The sequence below is a fragment of the Neovison vison genome, chromosome 2 (assembly GCF_020171115.1).
Source record: "Neovison vison isolate M4711 chromosome 2, ASM_NN_V1, whole genome shotgun sequence".
NCBI lineage: Eukaryota > Metazoa > Chordata > Mammalia > Carnivora > Mustelidae > Neogale > Neogale vison.
In genome coordinates, this window is record NC_058092.1 from 14,109,450 (window position 1) to 14,127,163 (window position 17,714).

The window sequence follows — 17,714 nt, forward strand, 5'->3', positions numbered from 1 at the left end:
ACTTTCTTGGCATCATCTCAAATGATTAAATTGAAATCATTAGTTCAAAGGCTTTTTTTTTTTTTTGACCATTTTCTTATAAGCCTACATGTGACAAATCCTGAACTCACAACCTCATAAATATCCCATTTTGATCAGAAGCAAAAATAGAGTATATTAATGCTCTAGTCTCACATTGTCTTGACATTAGAATATGTGCTACCAATCTTAGGAATTCCCAGAAAAGACTGGCTCTCACCATCAAAAACCCACAGCGTATTTTTCTTCTTGTTCCCACTACAACTTGAAATTCATTTTATTTCAGCTCATAACTTGTTTTAGAAGACTTTTTTTTTCTTTACTCAGTTTATGAAAATTAAATTCTTGGCTTTTTTATGTATGCAAGTGCAGTGGTTTGGAGAGGTGTATTTATGGGGCTCTGTGGAATAAGGATGCCTTCAAGAAAGACTGCAGACCACTACTGGAATATAAAGTCAGCTGGGCACTGTTGCTTGTCTTGGGCCCCTTATGAGAGTCAGATTTGAATAGCAGAGAGAAAGATGCTTTCAGAAGCCCCGAAACTCAGATGAATCCTTGCAACACCTTTGCAAAGGCTCTTTTGGGATATATTCCCCATTTGCACCAGCAGGATCTTAAATGCAAAACCACTGGTGTATTTTTCAAATATTTGAGCCCCTTTTCTATCTCTGCTCACCTTTGTCCATGACTGTCTTAAGGATCCCTTATTTAAGAGTCGTTACTGAGTGTGGTCACTCCCACTGCTTAGAAGTTCCTAACCCCGGACCGGACCGTAGTCACGCCTCTAATGCCTTCCCTTTCCATCCTGCCTAGCAGGGGGGACAGGGGAGCGAGAGACCACAGTATATAAACTACCATTTTCCAGGCAGATGGGCAGAGGAGAGTGCGGTCTGGACCTGTTTCCCCCTTGGGCTGCTGTGACAGCTTTCTCTTGTCGGCACCCCCCGTTTCTGATGTCTCTGATGGGGGCCCCTTCACATCTATCCCCGTTGCCACCAAAGCAGGCATATTGTCAAGTGCTCATTGGGTATGTTGTTTCCCTCGCTTGATTCCCATTAGTTTCCCTCCTGCTTACAGTAGAGGCCGGGGGTGGGGGGGTGCTTAGTGCAGCAAGAAACACCCTTGCTCTGTTGACCTCACACTGGATGACTTGGCAGCAAGGAGCTCCTGGGAGCCCGTTTCCCTTGCCCCCTCTCTACCCCCCAAGAATGGTTTGGGTGTCTTCCTCAGTGCTTTTCATGCTTTGTACCTGTTCCCGTCATCGTACCTTGCACCTCAACCTCCCGGTTACAGTCAGTTCCAGCCCCGGACCACGAGCTGACCGATCGCAGGGCCTGGCCTGGCAGCTGGCACATAGTAGGGGCTCAGTTTGTATGCTTAAGGAAATACTCACGCATAGTGTTGGCTGGCACAGCTTGGGAAGGCATTTCGTCTACTTTAGGGTGTCAAAAGTATTTAAATAGCTTTGTGTGTCTGTGAGGGGGACAGTCAAGCACAAGGCCTCTGGAGTCAAGCTGCCTGGGTTCAAATCCCAGATGTGTGCCCTGGGGCAAGGAACGTACCCTTTCTGTGTCTCTGTTTCTTGACCTATAAGATGGGGCTAATGAAGGAAGTTTATCGTGAGGATTAAATGAGATAACGGACTCCTGAAGCATAAGTGCTTAGGGAATGCTTTTCACTTAATGTTCTGTAGTGTTCCTGAAAACATTGTAGATGTCCCCCCCCCTTTTTTTTTTAGGATTTTATTTATTCATTTTAGAGAGCATGGGGGCAGGGATTAGAGGGGGAGGGACAAGCTGACTCCTTGCTGAGCTCAGAGCCAGACATGGGGCTTGATCCCACGACCCTGAGATCATGACCTGAGCCGAAATCAGGAGTCTAACACTCAACTGATGGAGCCACCCAGGCGCCCCAACTGTTGCCGTTTTATAAACCCAGTTATGTTTTAGATAAAGGGGATTTGGTATTAAAAGGTTAGTTGATGAATGTTATAAATATATATAACTATTATAAATAGCACCCATCTTTTTCTAGTTATCCAGATAGAGGTTCTCAGCATTTTCTTTGACAGCCTGCCCCAGTGCGGCCCCTAAACCCCAGACTCACATATACATAATCAGTTGTTAAGCCTGTAAATTCTGCCAGCAAAATGTCTTCTTCCTTTCCAAGTGATCCTACACACCTTAGTTAGACGAGTCTTACTAAAGCACGGGTTCAATCAAGTTACATATTTTTTCTTTCAAAGATTTATTTATTTGACAGAGAGAGAGGGAACACAAGCAGGGGGAGTGGGAGGGGGAGAAGCAGGCTTCCTGCTGAGCAGGGAGACCCATGCAGGGCTTGATCCCAGGACCCTTTTTTTAATCTCAAAGCCAGCTGCTTAAGGACTGAGCCACCCAGGGACCCCTCATATTACATATTAAAAAAAAAAAACAAAAACTTTAGGGCAGCCTCCTGCCTGCTAGAGTAAGTCCCGTGATATTTTGGGGCTTTCAGAATGGCCCTGATCCCTTTCTAGCCTTATCTCCTGCTCTAGGACATGCTTCATGCTTCAGGCAGGTTCTCCCCGCCCACCTCCCTGCTCCCCTGTTTCCCTGTATGAGCCTTGGGTGGATGGAGCACGCACCCCTGTATATAGACTTGGGCTGTTAACTGTCTGCTCTTTAAGACAACTCCAATGACACTTCTTTCGCAGGCATTTAAAAAAGTCTTCCCAGCTAGGGGCGCCTGGGTGGCTCAGTGGGTTAAGCCACTGCCTTCGGCTCAGGTCATGATCTCAGGGTCCTGGGATCGGGTCCCACATCAGGCTCTCTGCTCAGCAGGGAGCCTGCTTCCTCCTCTCTCTCTCTGCCTGCCTCTCTGCCTACTTGTGATCTCTCTCTGTCAAGTAAATAAATAAAATCTTAAAAAAAAAAAAAAAAAGTCTTCCCAGCTAAGTGTGTTCCTCCCACTGTCTTCCTCTGGACCAGCGGAACATGGTCCCCTCCCAGTTTTCTGGATACCTGACTTATTCTCCTTCCCTGATGAGAAGCTCCACAGGGAAGAGACTCTGTCTCACTTATTTCTGACCTAAACTCTTGTCCTTCAGCACTCAGTAAATATTTGTACTTTTGATTTGTTCTTGAACAAGCTCACCACCTTCTCCCTACTCCCTTCTCTAACCCGCCGAGATGGTTTGGCTGGTTGGGAGAGGAAGGGGGTGACAGTTACGCTGTGCCGTGTGCTGTTCTTCCAGGCTTTTTACACACACTGTGATGTGTCATCCTCGCTGTTCCCCGGTCGGGGACAGGTCCTGTCGGTATTCCTGATTTCCATATGTAGAAACAGATGCCGCGGAAGTTCTGTCCTTTGCCCAAGGACTGAGACACGCTGAGACTAATAAGTAACCTAACTGGTATTCTCCTTCATGTCTGGCCGGTCTTACCCCAAGTCCACACAGCCTTATCGCTGAAGTAGACCGCCCTGTAACAATTCCCACCTTCAAAGAGGAAACACCTGTGCCTTCTGCTTAACAAATGCTCATAAACGTGGTTTAAGTAGATGCACAAGGAAGAGAAATTACCGGTTCTTGTTTCTCCATTGAATTTGTCACTTGAATCGGGAGTAGGCAACCTCGTAGTCGCTATCATGACGTCCATGTTGGTAATCCCGAATCCCTGATTCTTACATTTCCTTTCCCAGAGATGAGAATCCAGTTACTGTATTGATGGGGATGGGCTGGAGGGATGGCGGTGTTGGGAGGGAGGACACTCACTGGAAGTACCCTTTTGAACAGTTTGGATGAATTTGGATTCATTTGATCAGCTCTCAGCTCATTTGGTTTCATCCAGTCTCGGCCAGTGAGCAGAGGGAGTACTTCCCAGTTTGAGTTTTGAGTTGTGGACTCTTTCTCATTGATTCTGCGTAATTTCAGGCTTTTGTTATCCCTTCTGAAAAGTCAGACATCTGTGGTTTCTGTTGTTTTCTTGAGGGACTGAAGAGTGCCATAGTCATAAACTACGTGTCATAGTGCAGAAGACACGTTATCATGTAGAGCAGGGGACCAGTTGTCCTGCTGTTTCCACCCTCCATGAAGTTGATCCCTGCGTGTAGGAAAGAGCCGAGACTTTGGAGTCAGACAGCCTGGGTTGGAATTCTACTTTTTTAGTTGTGTGTACTCGGGTAAGTCAGTTCCACTAAACTGTTTCCTTTTCTGGGAGACAGGATTGTAGTACATCTCCTAACGCGGTTCTGCGGATTCAATGAAATAATACACAGAAACAGTCTACAGTGCCCGACACTGTCAATGTTAGTACCTCCAAAGCCTCCTCTCCCAGATAAGTGTAATGCATTGCGTCTTTTACTGTGTTTATTGAAACTTAGTAATTCTGCATTTTTTTCAGTCTCCCTTAAATTAGTCTAAAGAGCGTTTTCTCATTTTCCTGCATGCTATGCCCACATGTGAATTTATTAGCTAATTATATGTTAGTAAAATGTGTACCAAACCTGTTCCTTTCTTTGTGCATTCTTGGAAAGCTGTATGGCTGTCAGAATTCCCAAAGTTGGATCATGTGCCACACGCACTCAGTTAATGAGTTTGGCTGTTCTTGAAGCAGAGCACCCCAGTAATGACTTCCACATTTGCCTTCCCTATCTTTATTGTGTTCTGCTGACTGGCTTGCTTGTTCTGATCAGGATCCTGGGAATTGACGTCCACCTGAGAAATTCCCTCAGATGTTCTGGCCTCCGTCTAGTCCGGAGAGACCCAGGAAGGTGGAGGACTTGTACAATATGACGTTCTTGGTCTGGTTCCTGTATACCCTGCAGCACCGCAGACTTTGGAGAGGCTGGTTAACACAGACTGAATTTACCATCGCTGGGTCTTTGGTCCAGCCCACTTTCTTGGTTAATTCACACGACTTGGCATTTACATGTGAACACCTGGGTCCGTCCTTCTTTGCCTCAGAGCATTAAGTAACACAGTTTGGAGCTGACTTAAAACTTTTTTTTTCCTCATAAATTGGGCCCTGAGCATCTTTCATAAATCAGAAATGTTTCTTGGAAATGTAATTCTCACTAAACTCAGTCCCAAGGGTACTTTTTTTCTCTATAAAAGCACATTCTTGTTTGTTCTGTCATAACAAATGCATTTGATGATTGTAATAGCATTGATCGAAACATGATTGAACAGGAAAGCGTGCCCATTATAAATAGATCGGTTTGATATTAATCCGTGTTCAAAGCATAGATAGAGCTTTATGAAACACCAGGTAGCTCTAGGAAAATTTTTGTCATATTTTAAGCAAAATGTTCTAGTTAGCCGTGAGTCTGAAGGAATCCCCTCTTTTTAAAAGAAAAAAAACCCGCCTGTCAAAGCCTGAGATGTTCCTGTAAAAAAATTGCTGATACCCATGCAGAGTTGGGGGGTGGCGGCAGGGATTGTGACTTTCAGCCATGGCTCCCCCATGGTGTGATCTTAGGCAAGCCAGTGGGTTGTATTTTATTTTATTTTTAAGATTTTATTTATTTATTTGACAGAGATCATAAGTAGGCAGAGAGGCAGGCGGGGGCAGGTCCCGGTCGGGGGTGGGTGGAAAGCAGGCTCCCTGGTGAGCAGAGAGGCTGATGCGGGGCTCGATCCTAGGACCCTGAGATCATGACCCAAGTCGAAGGCAGAGGCTTAACCCAGGTGCCCCAGTGGGTTGTATTTTAATAGAGGATTAACTATTACATGACACTTTTGAGTTTTATTAGACGAGTAACAGAACTTACTACCACTTGTTGAGTTCTGTCCCAGATACCTTACATTTTCCTGAAACAGCAACCCTATGAGATTGTTTTTACTCTGTAGCCTAGCAGGTTGAGGCCAGGTGACGTTAGTAATGGCTGTGAGGTCAGAGCTAGCTGCTGAACAGTAGTGGGAACCATGGTTGACATGGGCTCATCTCGTGATGGCACCTGTCCTCTTGCCATGCCACTCAACCGGAGACCAAAGCCCTCCTTGCTTTGGGAACCTTTATCTTTTACATTTACAACTAAAGTTGGCTGGCACGTGGCTTCTAGGGAATCTGAAAAACTTGCTTGGAATTCCTGAAGCTTCTCATGGTCACAAAACTGCCAGTTGCAATGATACTTAAGTTTTTACTCCTACATTTCGATATAAGTTAAAGAAATTAAAATGGAGTTGCTTTGCAGTTTCACTTAATTTTTCGATATGAGTCAGATCTTACCATTGATAACTATTCAGTAGGCTTGTGAATCTAGGCACTTTGTTTAATATGTGAAATCTGAGTCCAGTTCTCATGACGAGCATTGAGTAATGTAGAGAATTGTTGAAATCACTGTATTATGCATCTGAAACTAATACAACACTGTTAATTATACTGGAATTAAAATTAAAAACTAATAAAAATGAAAAATCAAAATAAAATGCTAAACGTAAGCTGGAAGGAGAGCTAAATTATCGTGTAGTAAGTTATTGCTAAAGTGGGCCCATGGTCCCCCCCGCCCCCCACCAACATCTTTCCTAGAAATGTTTTCTAAGTGACTTAATGAGGATTTTTTTTCTGTGCCCCTCCAAACAAAGAGTCCCTCGCCCTGGCCTGCAAGTCTTTTGGCAAGTGCAGCTTTTACCAAGTCAGTGCTGCAGGAGAGTGAATTGCTACAACTTGTTCTGTGTAGGGGCTCGCATCCAAAGTACACTTCTACCCCAGGACTGCAATCCGATTGTGTAGTCTGCTTGTTAATTCTTGCTGATTGTGCTTCTTAACGATTTGCCGTGAAGTAAAGCTTTATGCTAGGTGGCATGGCGCGAGCAAAGACTTCTCTAGATAAAGTGGGAACCAGAAGTTGTCCTCATGTCACCATAATGGCTGTCAGCATACATTTATGTCCTTCCCTTCCTTGCACAGAACGTGGCTTCAGGCATCCACGGATGTACTGCCTTGGGTTGTTATTCTTTTAAACCCGTTAGGAAATCTACTTGGGCATAAGATACGGCAGTATTTTGTATGTATTTTATGTGTCGATAGTGGGAGTGAGTTCTTTCTTGTTTTGTTATTAAAATAGTATCTGATGAATGACTAAGGAATTGGTCCTCCCTAAACATTTGTGCTTCTCCACTAGCCAGCTCTATGATGTCCTTTCAGGCACTGGGCATGCACTGAAGTGCCAGGTTAGATTGATTTGGAGTAATTTCTTTTTGAAAGAGTTGGTGCCAATTCTTTTTCCTCTCCAAAAGAAATGGTTTTGGAGCTTGGGCTCCTTGCCTAATGTCAATTCCATAAGGCTCCTCTGTGTGTGTGTGTGTGTGTGTGTGTGTGTGTGTTTGCCTTGCCCCCGCTCCTTCCCCTCATAACTGGACTTTGCCACGAGGAAGATGTGTACCTATAATCGGGCATTTCTTTCCTTTAGGGTGATTTATCATTCCAGACAGCACAGAGCAAAAAACCAGGCTTGAGGTGGGGGGAAGGTGAAGTTATATAAACTTTATTCATAGTTAAATATTTGCTTCCAGGGAAGGTGAAAAATGCTTTGTACTTTTTCCTTTGGCTTTTTTCCTCTAAGAGAGCTTGTCATGCAACAACACAAAAAAGTGGCCAAAGGCGGAGAAAACTCTTCTCTTTTCCATGTTGGTTTGTTTTTATTGTAAGACAAACCTTTCATGTTTTATTGTTATGAAGTTTAAATGTGGCCTAGAGGTGCCAATCTTTAGTGGAAACAGCTGCGGAGTGGGTGTCCCCGGATCAGGTGGGACTTTCTTTGAAGCAGCGTGTTGCCTTTTAAAAGAAATCCAGCATGTGAGAACTTGAGCCTGTAAACTCATCGGCGGCTCCACCATCGCTAATCTCGCAAATAACTCAGATAGCTAAGTTTAAATAAAACATTGGCATTGAAAAAGTCAGTTTCTGTATTATATTTTTCTGAAGAGAACAGTCTTGTTATTTTGGGTCTTAAAAGTACAGAAACAGAGGGGGAAAGAAACTGCTGTTAAGATTTGAAGAGGTAGCAGCCCATTTGGAGAATGTGGAGCTCACTCTGTCTTTCGGTTAGTCTGAACCGGGATTTGGATCTCAGACTTGCAGAGAGGTGCCTTTGCTGGGAGCAGAACTGGGTGTTGGGCATATACCTGAGCTTAAGTGTCCAGTAAAGATTTCCTGGGCTCTGTTGATTGGTGTCGACACATTTCTCATCTCTGTGATGAGCGATTCTCGTAGACCATTCTTGGTCTACTATTTGGAAAAACTGAGTGTCTGAGAGCTTTCTTTCCTTGGGGAAAAGTAGGAGAGACAGGCATGGAGTCAGAGGGACAAGAAAAATGCTGAAATATTTTCCTTTTGGGCTTTTGATTTGTTTGCCAAAACATTGCCTTCCAGATGGAGAAGACCAAAAGCTCTGATTGTAAGCCATTATGTTTTTACTGGCCTACCTCCCCATCCCATTGCCTGGTTTGAAATCTGTAAGCCAGTCCAAATCCTTTACCTCATTTTCTAGTACCAATTTACTGTCTTACTCATCTTCCAGCTGCGAGGGGGTGAGGCAAGTTGCTTTGAAATTGAACCCGGTGCCATTTTATAAATCTGCAACAGCAGATTCTCGCCAAGGAGTATCAGTCACGACAGCTTGTGTTTCTCTGAAGCTCTTGGATCTCACCTACCAGGTGGACTTGTGTCTGTGACCTGTGCAGTAGGATTAGTCTGGGAAGGAATCTGAACAAGCCCTTTGGGCCTTGTGCAGACTTGTTACTGCCCTGGTCGCCCAGCGTTCTGGGCTGTTGCATGATAAGCACCATTTGGTTTTTGGCTATATCTCACTTCACTGACAGTAGAAATCCTGACACCCCAGCTTTCTCTTGGGAGGTAGGGATTGTGTGGGGGTTGGGGTTGTAGGAGACTCCAGTGTCAAGACAGCTGGGAGGGTGGCTTTGGAGTCCGGCAGACCTGGTCCCTACTCACTGCTCTTCCGCTCACCGGACGGAGTACCCTGGAGCAAAGTATTTTCTGCACCTGAAAAATGGGGGATATTACTGTATCAGGTTGTCGTTTGGTTTGAAAGAGAATTTGGGGGCAGGGTGGGGAGAGAATGGTGGGTACTCATGGGAAATACCAAAGCATTAATTCCTTTTCCTTCAGATGATGTCCGCTTTGAGCAGGTTTAACTGTTGTGGTCTGTAAACTGATGAGCTTTCCACTGTATTATAAATTATGTGAACAGTAGGGTGACATGAGTGATTTTCAGATACGGCGTTTTAAAGTTGAGCACCGGGCCTCATGCAGGGTCTATCGGACAGGGCAAAGTCACGATTTGTGATGAAAACTCCTATTTGTGTAGGATGTAGTCATAGGGAAGAAACCTGTGCTGTGGCCACATCTATGTGGCAGACGAGAATAATCAGAAATCGTTCTCAGTAAGTGGCATAAATACCTTCTTCAGGCCGCCATCAGCTGGGCGGTTGCATGGGTGGATAAAAACTGATGTGAACGAGGTCGCTTGGGCCGACGTTCTGCGTTTGGAGCAGAGAGGTCAGGCCAGTGGCCGGAAAGTACGCTGAGTGTTTGCACTGCAGTAGCCCAAGGTCATGGTTAGAGAAGATGCTCGTGGAATTCCAACAGCCAAAATCGGAAAACTATTAAGGCAGAGTGAGAATCAGGACTTTCTTGTGGTGCTGAATTGTAAAGAGGTTGGTTGGGGGCTCAGTTGGTCTCTGGAGTAGACTCTTTGTCAAGAGCCTCAGAATACCCTGGAAGGGTATACCAGGGTATACCAGAATACCCAGTTGTCACGTCTGAAAAACAAATAGAAAATCAGGCCTTGGCACTCTTCTTGGTGTATATAACTGTTTCGATAATAGAAAAATTAGTTACTTCAAACTTTAGGCCATGCATCGCTATTGTATGGGCAGAGGGGGTGTGATTTTCTTTTTTTTCCCTTAAAATGGTACCACAGACCCAAAGAAAAAAATTTTTATTTTAATGGTTCTACATTGATGTTAACACATTTTGTTAAAGATTTTATTTATTTATTCATGAGAGACAGAGAGAGAGGCAGAAGGAGAAGCTGGCTCCCCACAGAGCAGGGAGCCCAATGCGGGACTCAGTCCCGAGACCCTGAGATCATGACCTGAGCCCTCGACTCAGCCACCTGGGCACCCCTCATTTTAACACATCTTATGAAAAAGATAGAACTTGTACTCAAAGCTATGATTACACAAAATTCACTTAATTTAACACATGCATTGATTTTTCTTTTTTTTTTTAAAAGTAAACAAGTAATTGTGAAGATAATGTAGATTTAGCGAAAATTGTGATGGCAGTGCTCAAATGACTAGGTTTGAGAAATACTGGTAAAAATGAGGATCTGGTCATTTTCCCCCACAGGCTTAGGTTCCTATGAGTGAGGTTTGATTGAAAATTACACATTCAGTTTTTTTTTCTACCAGACCATTAAAATAGGCTTGCATCTGTTCTTATATTTTGAAAGATCGTGGTTGAAAATGCCCTGTGAGTGAAAACAAGGGAAGGGGACTAATCTCCACATTCGGGACTTTTGAGGAAACGCTTTTCCCTCTGACGGAGGATTCTGACTTGTGTCTTGACATGTGACAGCCTTTGGGAATGTTCTGCATCACTCCTTTCCCTATTCCTCAAGAAGTAGCTATCACTCAAAATGCTGCAATGACAGGGGAACTTCCGGTGGACATTGTTTACAGTCTGATGTTCTAGCTCCGGCACCCCTTTGGAAGAGGGCCTGGCGCGCCCAGAATGCCAGACACTGTTTGCAAGCAGGGCCCAGAGCGTGGGCTCAAGCATTGTCTCTTGGCTCGTTCCCCCTGCCCTGCCAGACTTGTCTAGACAGAATTGGGAGTAAAGTTTCTCTCCCCTGTTATAGGCAGAAGGACCAAAGGCATGTGTAAAGCCTCTGACGATAAGGTTAGAAATGAGAAAATCAACTCCATACCAAATTATTTAAGAAAAGAATTTGTTTTGTCGATGTTCACATTTATGAAATGCTCGTTTTATTTCTGTTAAGTTATTGTTTTAAGATTTAACGTGTTTCTTCTCCTTCTTTGTAGGTACTGGTTTTGGATTAGGACTTGTTTTCTCACTTACCTTCTTTAAAAGTAAGTGTGACTTTTACTGTCTTTTCAACATCATGTTCTTGGGCATGTGTGCGTGTGCACACACACACACAGCAGGCACACTTCTGGAGGGCACAACTACTTGGTTGCCACCCCGTCCGTTTATGGGTGTAGGTAGGCCACTGTCAAAAGTTGCTAGACAGAGAACGTGGACTTGGAAAAGGTCAGAGTGGGTTGGGTACCTCTAGAGCTTCCCCCTGGGCGTTGAGTCAGGGTGCCTGATATCTTCAATATGATATCATCTGAAAAGCCTCTACTTTATGCCAGTGAGTCACTTGGCCAAATCTACATGCTCAAATATTTCTAATTAATTATAAGTTTTTCTAAAGGAACTTGAAAATGAGTCTTGCTGGTCATAAAAACAAGTGGACCAGAAACACACATACTTTTTGTCCAGAAATTCTCCTAAGCAAAGTTCAGGCAGTATCCCTTTCATTCTGAAGTTTGATTGTTGAATAGAAGCCAGAGGGTTCCCTTTGACCCCTTTCCGCAACGAATGGGCGGGGAACACATGACCAGAGAATCCTAACACGCGGGGCTGATACGAACTAATCACGGGCAGTATTGGCATATATAGGCTTTATGACTTGCTGCAATCAAAATTTACTCGATTCCATTTAAAATTCAAGCACCTTCCCAAAGGGTGGTATTTCTGATAAGGTTGAGAAATGAGTTAAAATGAGCAAATGATGAGAACGGATATATATAAAAATTAAAAGGTTCAACCACGTCTGCTCTCATGTTGCGCCACTTGTTAAGACCTCAAACCCAGCAGCGTAGGTACTTAATAAATATTGGCTGGATTAATAAATTCAGTATTAATAATTAATATTAAATAATTAAATAATCCAAGTATTAATTCAATTCAAGTATTAATTAATAAATTCAGTGGCATTTCGCTGTTGATTAAACCCCGATAGAAACGTGTGGTGCACTACGGTTATCAGTAGGAGGCATGCTGAATGTTTATTAGCCCTAAGCAAGTGTATTTAAGCCAGAGAAAAAGCTTTATCTTCTTTTAATGGCTCCCTATTGGGATTTTCCTTTTTCTGTTCACCAGGGAGAATGTGGCCGTTAGCCTTTGGTTCTGGCATGGGATTGGGAATGGCCTACTCCAACTGTCAGCATGATTTCCAGGCTCCGTATCTTCTCCACGGAAAATACGTCAAAGTACGTACAGAGTTGATCATTCCCTTTCTTTTAAAAGGCAAGGAATTTCCCCAGAGGACCTGAAGAACTCTTCGGAGCATATATAACTCATAAACGGGGCGCGTCATCGTGGCGCCACCGAGCTCCTAACTGCTCTTTGGCCTTCAGTGATGGTGACACGGCTTTGGTGCCTGAAGTCCCTCCCTTCCGCTGCGGCCTGAGACGCACCTGTGCATTCACGCGGGTGCCCTCATGCTAGCAGCGGAGCGGGACGACCTGTCATCGCGGCAGTAGCTTCGTCTTGGTGTCCGTAAGGGGCACCGAGGTTCAAGATCTCAGAGTGCTGTGTCAGCATCTCAGCACGGGCTCCCGCCAAACCAAAGGACAGCTGGGACTCAGCATTCTTCCACTGTTTGTTGCAGAAGGGAGGTTCTTGACTCTCAGTCCCATCTGATTCTGCTGCAGTCCTGGTCTGCAGGACAGACAGCAGGATGAGAACCTGTGGCCCGCACTTCGGGAAGGAGAAGGTAGCCCTGAGGCTCCTCCCGTTGCCTTACTTTTGATGACTGATTCCTGCCAGGTTTGGGGGAAAGGATCATGGGAGGCTGGGTGCCCAAGGACAAGGGTGGTATTTACTTTTGTGTCCCCAGGGCCTGGAACAATGTAGACACTCAAATAGGAAATGATGGAGTGAAGCAAACCGTGTATCCTAGTAGATGTGGGTGGCCTCAGGCTTCCTAAGGCATAGTCTTCACAGCAACACCAGCTTCGGTGCAGAGCGTCCCGTTCCCTGGACGTATGGAACCCTCTCCTTTCTGGGTCACCCTTGAGCCGTAGTTGCTAGGATCTGGGCACAGCAGGGAGGTGAGGGGAAAGGGCTGAGAAGCCAGGAGACTGGGGTGTGGGTCCTGGGCCGCCGCACCGCTCGCCTCCTGTGTGTTTTCACTCGTGAGGTTCTGGCTTCTGTCTGTAAAATGAGGGTCATGATTTCCGCCTACGTGGTTGCTGTGAGCAGGGGTGTGAGAATGACCAAGTGACCGGGAGCTGTGAGGTGCCGCATCTGTAGAAATGCCGGCGGTAATAGTCGAGGCCCGCTGAGAAACCGCGATTGACTTCCCCATCGTTCCATTAAAATGACAGGTAGAGCAGAAGATGCTGTTCCGTCAGGTGTCCCGGTTCTGCTTGAAAGCTGGAGCCATAAGGGTCCCCAAAGCTCAAAGGACAGTCCCCAGCACAGCTCAGTGGCCTCTGTTTTAGAACCTGCTCGGACCGCCCGCTGCCGGCCGGGCCCCCAGCCCGCACGCTTTGCCAGAGAACTGGCAGTGGCGAGACCAGTCGGCCCGGGGAGCCTGGGCGCCCTCCCTGGGTGGTCCCCGTTCCAGAGCCCAGGTGAGGTTCTCGAAGGGACGAGAAGAGGCACGGCTCTGTGACACCAAAGCCAACGACAGGCAGTTTCCACCAACCCCGACCCTTTGCTTTCTTGGCCCCACAGCTGGATTTGGGGAGAGCAGAAGGGAACCAGAGAGGAGCTTCAGGTCTTTTAATTGTTTGTTTCAATTGGTTTTAGTTGTTGCAGACTTGAGCTGTTGTGGATAGTGTGGTTTGGGATGATCATATGCATATTATACATTTCATGGCTGGGAGCTGCTGTGGAAAATATTGTTCCTTTTTAACAGCCTTGTGTGTACTGCTCCAAAGTAGCCCTGGAGCCGTATCTGGACTCGAGTCTGTACGTCTGGGCAGCCTCCATTCTCCGCAGAGGGGGGCACGGCGCAGGCGGTCCTCTCACGGCCGTTGGCAGCCGAGGGCGCACTGCACCTTTGTGGGCCCTCCTAGGTGCCTCGGCTATCTGTTCTTTCTCGAGACTTCCCTCCCAGTAGACTCGTGGGAGAGGTTTTCCTCACCCTTCTTCAGCAGACGAGGAAACGCAGTCTTCCCGCCAGTAGTCGGCTGATCGGTTCCAGAGCCGCGCAGTGTCTGCTCACTGGTGATGCAGCCCTTGGACGAGTTTTAGGAGCAGTTGTCCGGGTCCTGACTCGGGGCCTTCCCCCCGGCCTCCCCCCAGCATTAGGGAGCCACTGTGGAGACCCTGAGATCGGTGTTCACAGTTCTCTTGTGAGACCGCTCTGTAAAGCAGGTCGGGCGTCAGCGTTTGGGGCCCCTTGGTTCCGTGGGTGGGACATGGTTGTGCACATGTGGTCTGTGCACTTCTAATCAGTGTCCTCACTTTCTAGGAGCAGGAGCAGTGACTTACGCCTGAGAACATCCCAGTGGGAGGAAAAGAGAAATCGTGTTCATTCCTCAGGAATACTGAAGTGCCTGGAGTAAGCTGACTTTCTTCTGTAACGATGTTATCAGTAATGCTTCAAACTCCAGCACGCTGTTCTCGTATTTGAAATGAAGTCTGTTTCTTGTTTTGTATTTTCTCTCTGGAAATTGCAAGGAGGTGGTCTTAAAAAAAATAAATTAAAAATAGGCAGCCCCGTGCATCGCCTGCGTTTCTTTGCCTTTGGTCTTTGAGCCTCAGGAAGACTGTGTCAGAACTGCCAGCAGCTGTCACCTCCTGGTCCCCCCGAGCCTTCCTGAAACCACAGCCCTTGTGCGTCCCGCCCCCTCGTCCCCTGCCGGTGTTTTTGCGGCCGCCTCTGCCTCGCTGAGTTGGTGCTCGGAGGCGGCGGCTGCGTTGTCTGCCCACGAGGACAGGCGTCTTGAGGTACCTCGCCTTCCGTAGCGGCTCTTTAAGATCTGTATGTTGTCCTCACCGTAGACCCCACGGGGCATGCTCCAGAGGTGCCTGCAGCCCGAGGCCCAAGGCTGGCTGTGGGGAACGGTGCACACGGGGCTGCATTGGTGGCTCACTCCATCCCTGTCACGGTTGCCAGCAGCTTCGTGGGGCTGGGCCCAGCCCAGGCTTCACCTCGCTGGGGGCTTCATCCTGGGGGCCAGGGAGAGCTCGAGGCATTCGCACCCTCCGGGCTGGAAGGCCATGTTCAGGGGTATTTCATCTTCATCCATCAGTTGAAGGTTGAGGACAGAGGGGCCACTTCTCATGGCGTTTGTGAGTTTATCTCTTTAGTTTCACTTGAACCAGGGAGGCTGGATGCAAAAGTAATATCGCAGCAAATTCTTCTGAGAAAGTGTAGAAACCCGGAGAGAGCTCAGTCTTTCCTATTGTGTCTTCTGTCTACAATAAAGTGAAGATGAGCAGAGCCTCGATCCCACAGGTCCCTTCATCCTGTTACGTGTGGGTGGAGCATCTCTTGTGAGCCAGGCCCTTTTCCAAGCTGCAGAGATAGAAGGAAAGGTAAGACACAGCCTCTGCCCTCGAGCCACTTGGAGTGTGCTGGAAGGCCGGGCCTGCAGTCTCTTGGAGGAGGGATACCGTGGACCTTAAAGTTGACATGGACGTTCGAGCCAGGCGAGGAAGAGCAGGAGGGTGGCTTCCGTGAAGGCGCTGGGTCACGCGGTGCATGTGGTCGTTGGGGAAGGACTAGGAGGTCCGCAGGGGCCAGGAGAGGTGTGGAGGGTGAGGCCAGGCACCGGGGTGGAACTAGCGTCTGACCCCAGTCCTGGAACATCAATTAGACGGTTCTTGAAGGTGTCGTAATGCGTCGATTCCAGGTAGAAACACCGTCTCTTTTTTCCCTCTGTCATTCTTACCCACCCCTTCCCTTCCAGAAGCGGATGCTAAACTCTGAACCAGAGCAGGCAGCAGTGGCTCTCTGCCCTGAGAACTGTCCAGACTCCTCTGCTCTCTGGGCCTTTTTGTTGAGTTGAATCACTTAAAGCTCAAAGTGGGCCTGAGCCCAGGACTAGAAGTCCTGGCTGTGGCTCGCCGTAGCCATTCTGCTGGTTTGCACTCCGCCCCCTCTCATTCCGTGATCAAGACCACCCATGTCATGAAAAGAAAAAAATGCCTTTGCAGCCCGGCTCATCCCTTACTCTTGTCTTCATATTTGCTTTAAAAGTTACTGTTTCCCTCCGATTTTTCTATCTTCATTCAGGCAGAGAGGAGAATAACAGGTCCCTTTCCCCAAAAAAAGAAAACACAGCATGCCCACTGGTTCTCTGAACGATAGCAGAAGAATATGGAGGGGAAATGGACACTGAAGGAGGCTTCCCTATCTTGCTTTAGTTATCAGCTTGGGCATGATGTTTGGAGGGTTCCTTTGCCCAGCATCTTTGAAATGCCACTTCTGTGTTTGAGAAACTGGTCAGCCCTATGAGGGAGTGATTCCCGGCAAAGGCTGGCTGGAGGAAGCATTGGCTGTTTGCTTTAATTCCAGAGCACTTTGTATTCCGGCCTTGGAGCTCTGAGCAGACACTGGCCCAAAGCACGGTTGCCTGATCTTGTCCCCACTCCCTGCCCCCATCTCAGATCAACCTTCCGAAAGTTCCAGCTTGTTGGCAAAGGCACACGTTCTGTTCTACTTTAAGTTTCATTAGAAATTCAAGTCCTCTGGGGCTCTTTTCCCTTGTGGGGCTGTGAGGCGTTGACTTTGCTTCTTGTCTGCCCTTCTGGAACCAAATACAAGGAAATTCATGGGTTCGGGAGAGAGTGATGGGAACCCAACTGGGCACAGGATACTTGGATAGGGCTGTGGCGCCCCGAAAGTGGCCTGCTCTGCCAACATATATAAATTCATACAGTCTGAGCTTGACACTGTATAATTTGGCCCAGAACAATATGTATTTTGAACTCATTTAGGTGAATGACTTTGGCATTCCCAGTACCCACTGGGGGAAACCTTTATCAGGCTGCTTTGGCCTTAGGCAGAAGTGGGCCTTTGTTCTGAGAAATGGCCTCAAACATACTCTTGCTTAGCTGTCTCCTTAAGTGAGTGTCATCCCCTTTTCATCCATTTCAAAAGATCCCAGGACTCCATATTGAAATCATGCCTGTAGGAAACCCTGAGACTGGGAAAGGAAGGAGAGATCTATGTAGATTTGCTTTTAGCTTTCCCAAGCCTCACTGTTTACTTTTTTTTTTTTTTTTTTGTAACCAAGCCATAATTACATTTTACTTGTCATGGTTCAGTCTGATTGTATTGTTGAGGGACTATTTTTGAACACGTCCATATAAAGTCTGCAAAGTATTTCCACAAGGACGTCGTCCGTGGGGCTGGGGCAGCCTTCCTCCGGAGCGATCGGGAGACTCGAACACGCTTCCTGGTGCACGCTTTCTAATTACAGAAATGCGAAGCTGTGGAACGGAGAAAGTGGAAATTCTAAGTACCAAAAGGAATGTTAAATTTAGAATAACAAGCTCATCTGGAAGCTATCACCACTTTTTTTTTTTTACAGTGTGCTGCAAGCACCACTTCGCCTGGGACAGCAAAGGATGAGGTCGGGGGGACGGCGGGGGGGGACACCGACCTGGGCCAGAGTGGGGCGGAGGCTTCTGGGTTCACGGAGCGGCCTCCGTGTGGAG

The 17,714-nt window shown here is 46.9% G+C and overlaps 1 protein-coding gene across 1 annotated transcript in view; it reads left to right on the forward strand.

The window, feature by feature from the left end:
• MICOS10 (mitochondrial contact site and cristae organizing system subunit 10) overlaps positions 1-14,758 on the forward strand; it is a 30,679-nt gene extending 15,921 nt beyond the window's left edge. The window contains exons 2-4 of the mRNA XM_044237305.1: positions 11,069-11,116; positions 12,195-12,304; positions 14,518-14,758. Coding sequence (XP_044093240.1) covers positions 11,069-11,116; positions 12,195-12,304; positions 14,518-14,532 — 173 coding nt within the window. The 3' untranslated portion in view covers positions 14,533-14,758. The remainder of the gene's footprint in view (positions 1-11,068; positions 11,117-12,194; positions 12,305-14,517) is intronic.
• The last annotated feature ends 2,956 nt before the right edge of the window (positions 14,759-17,714 follow it).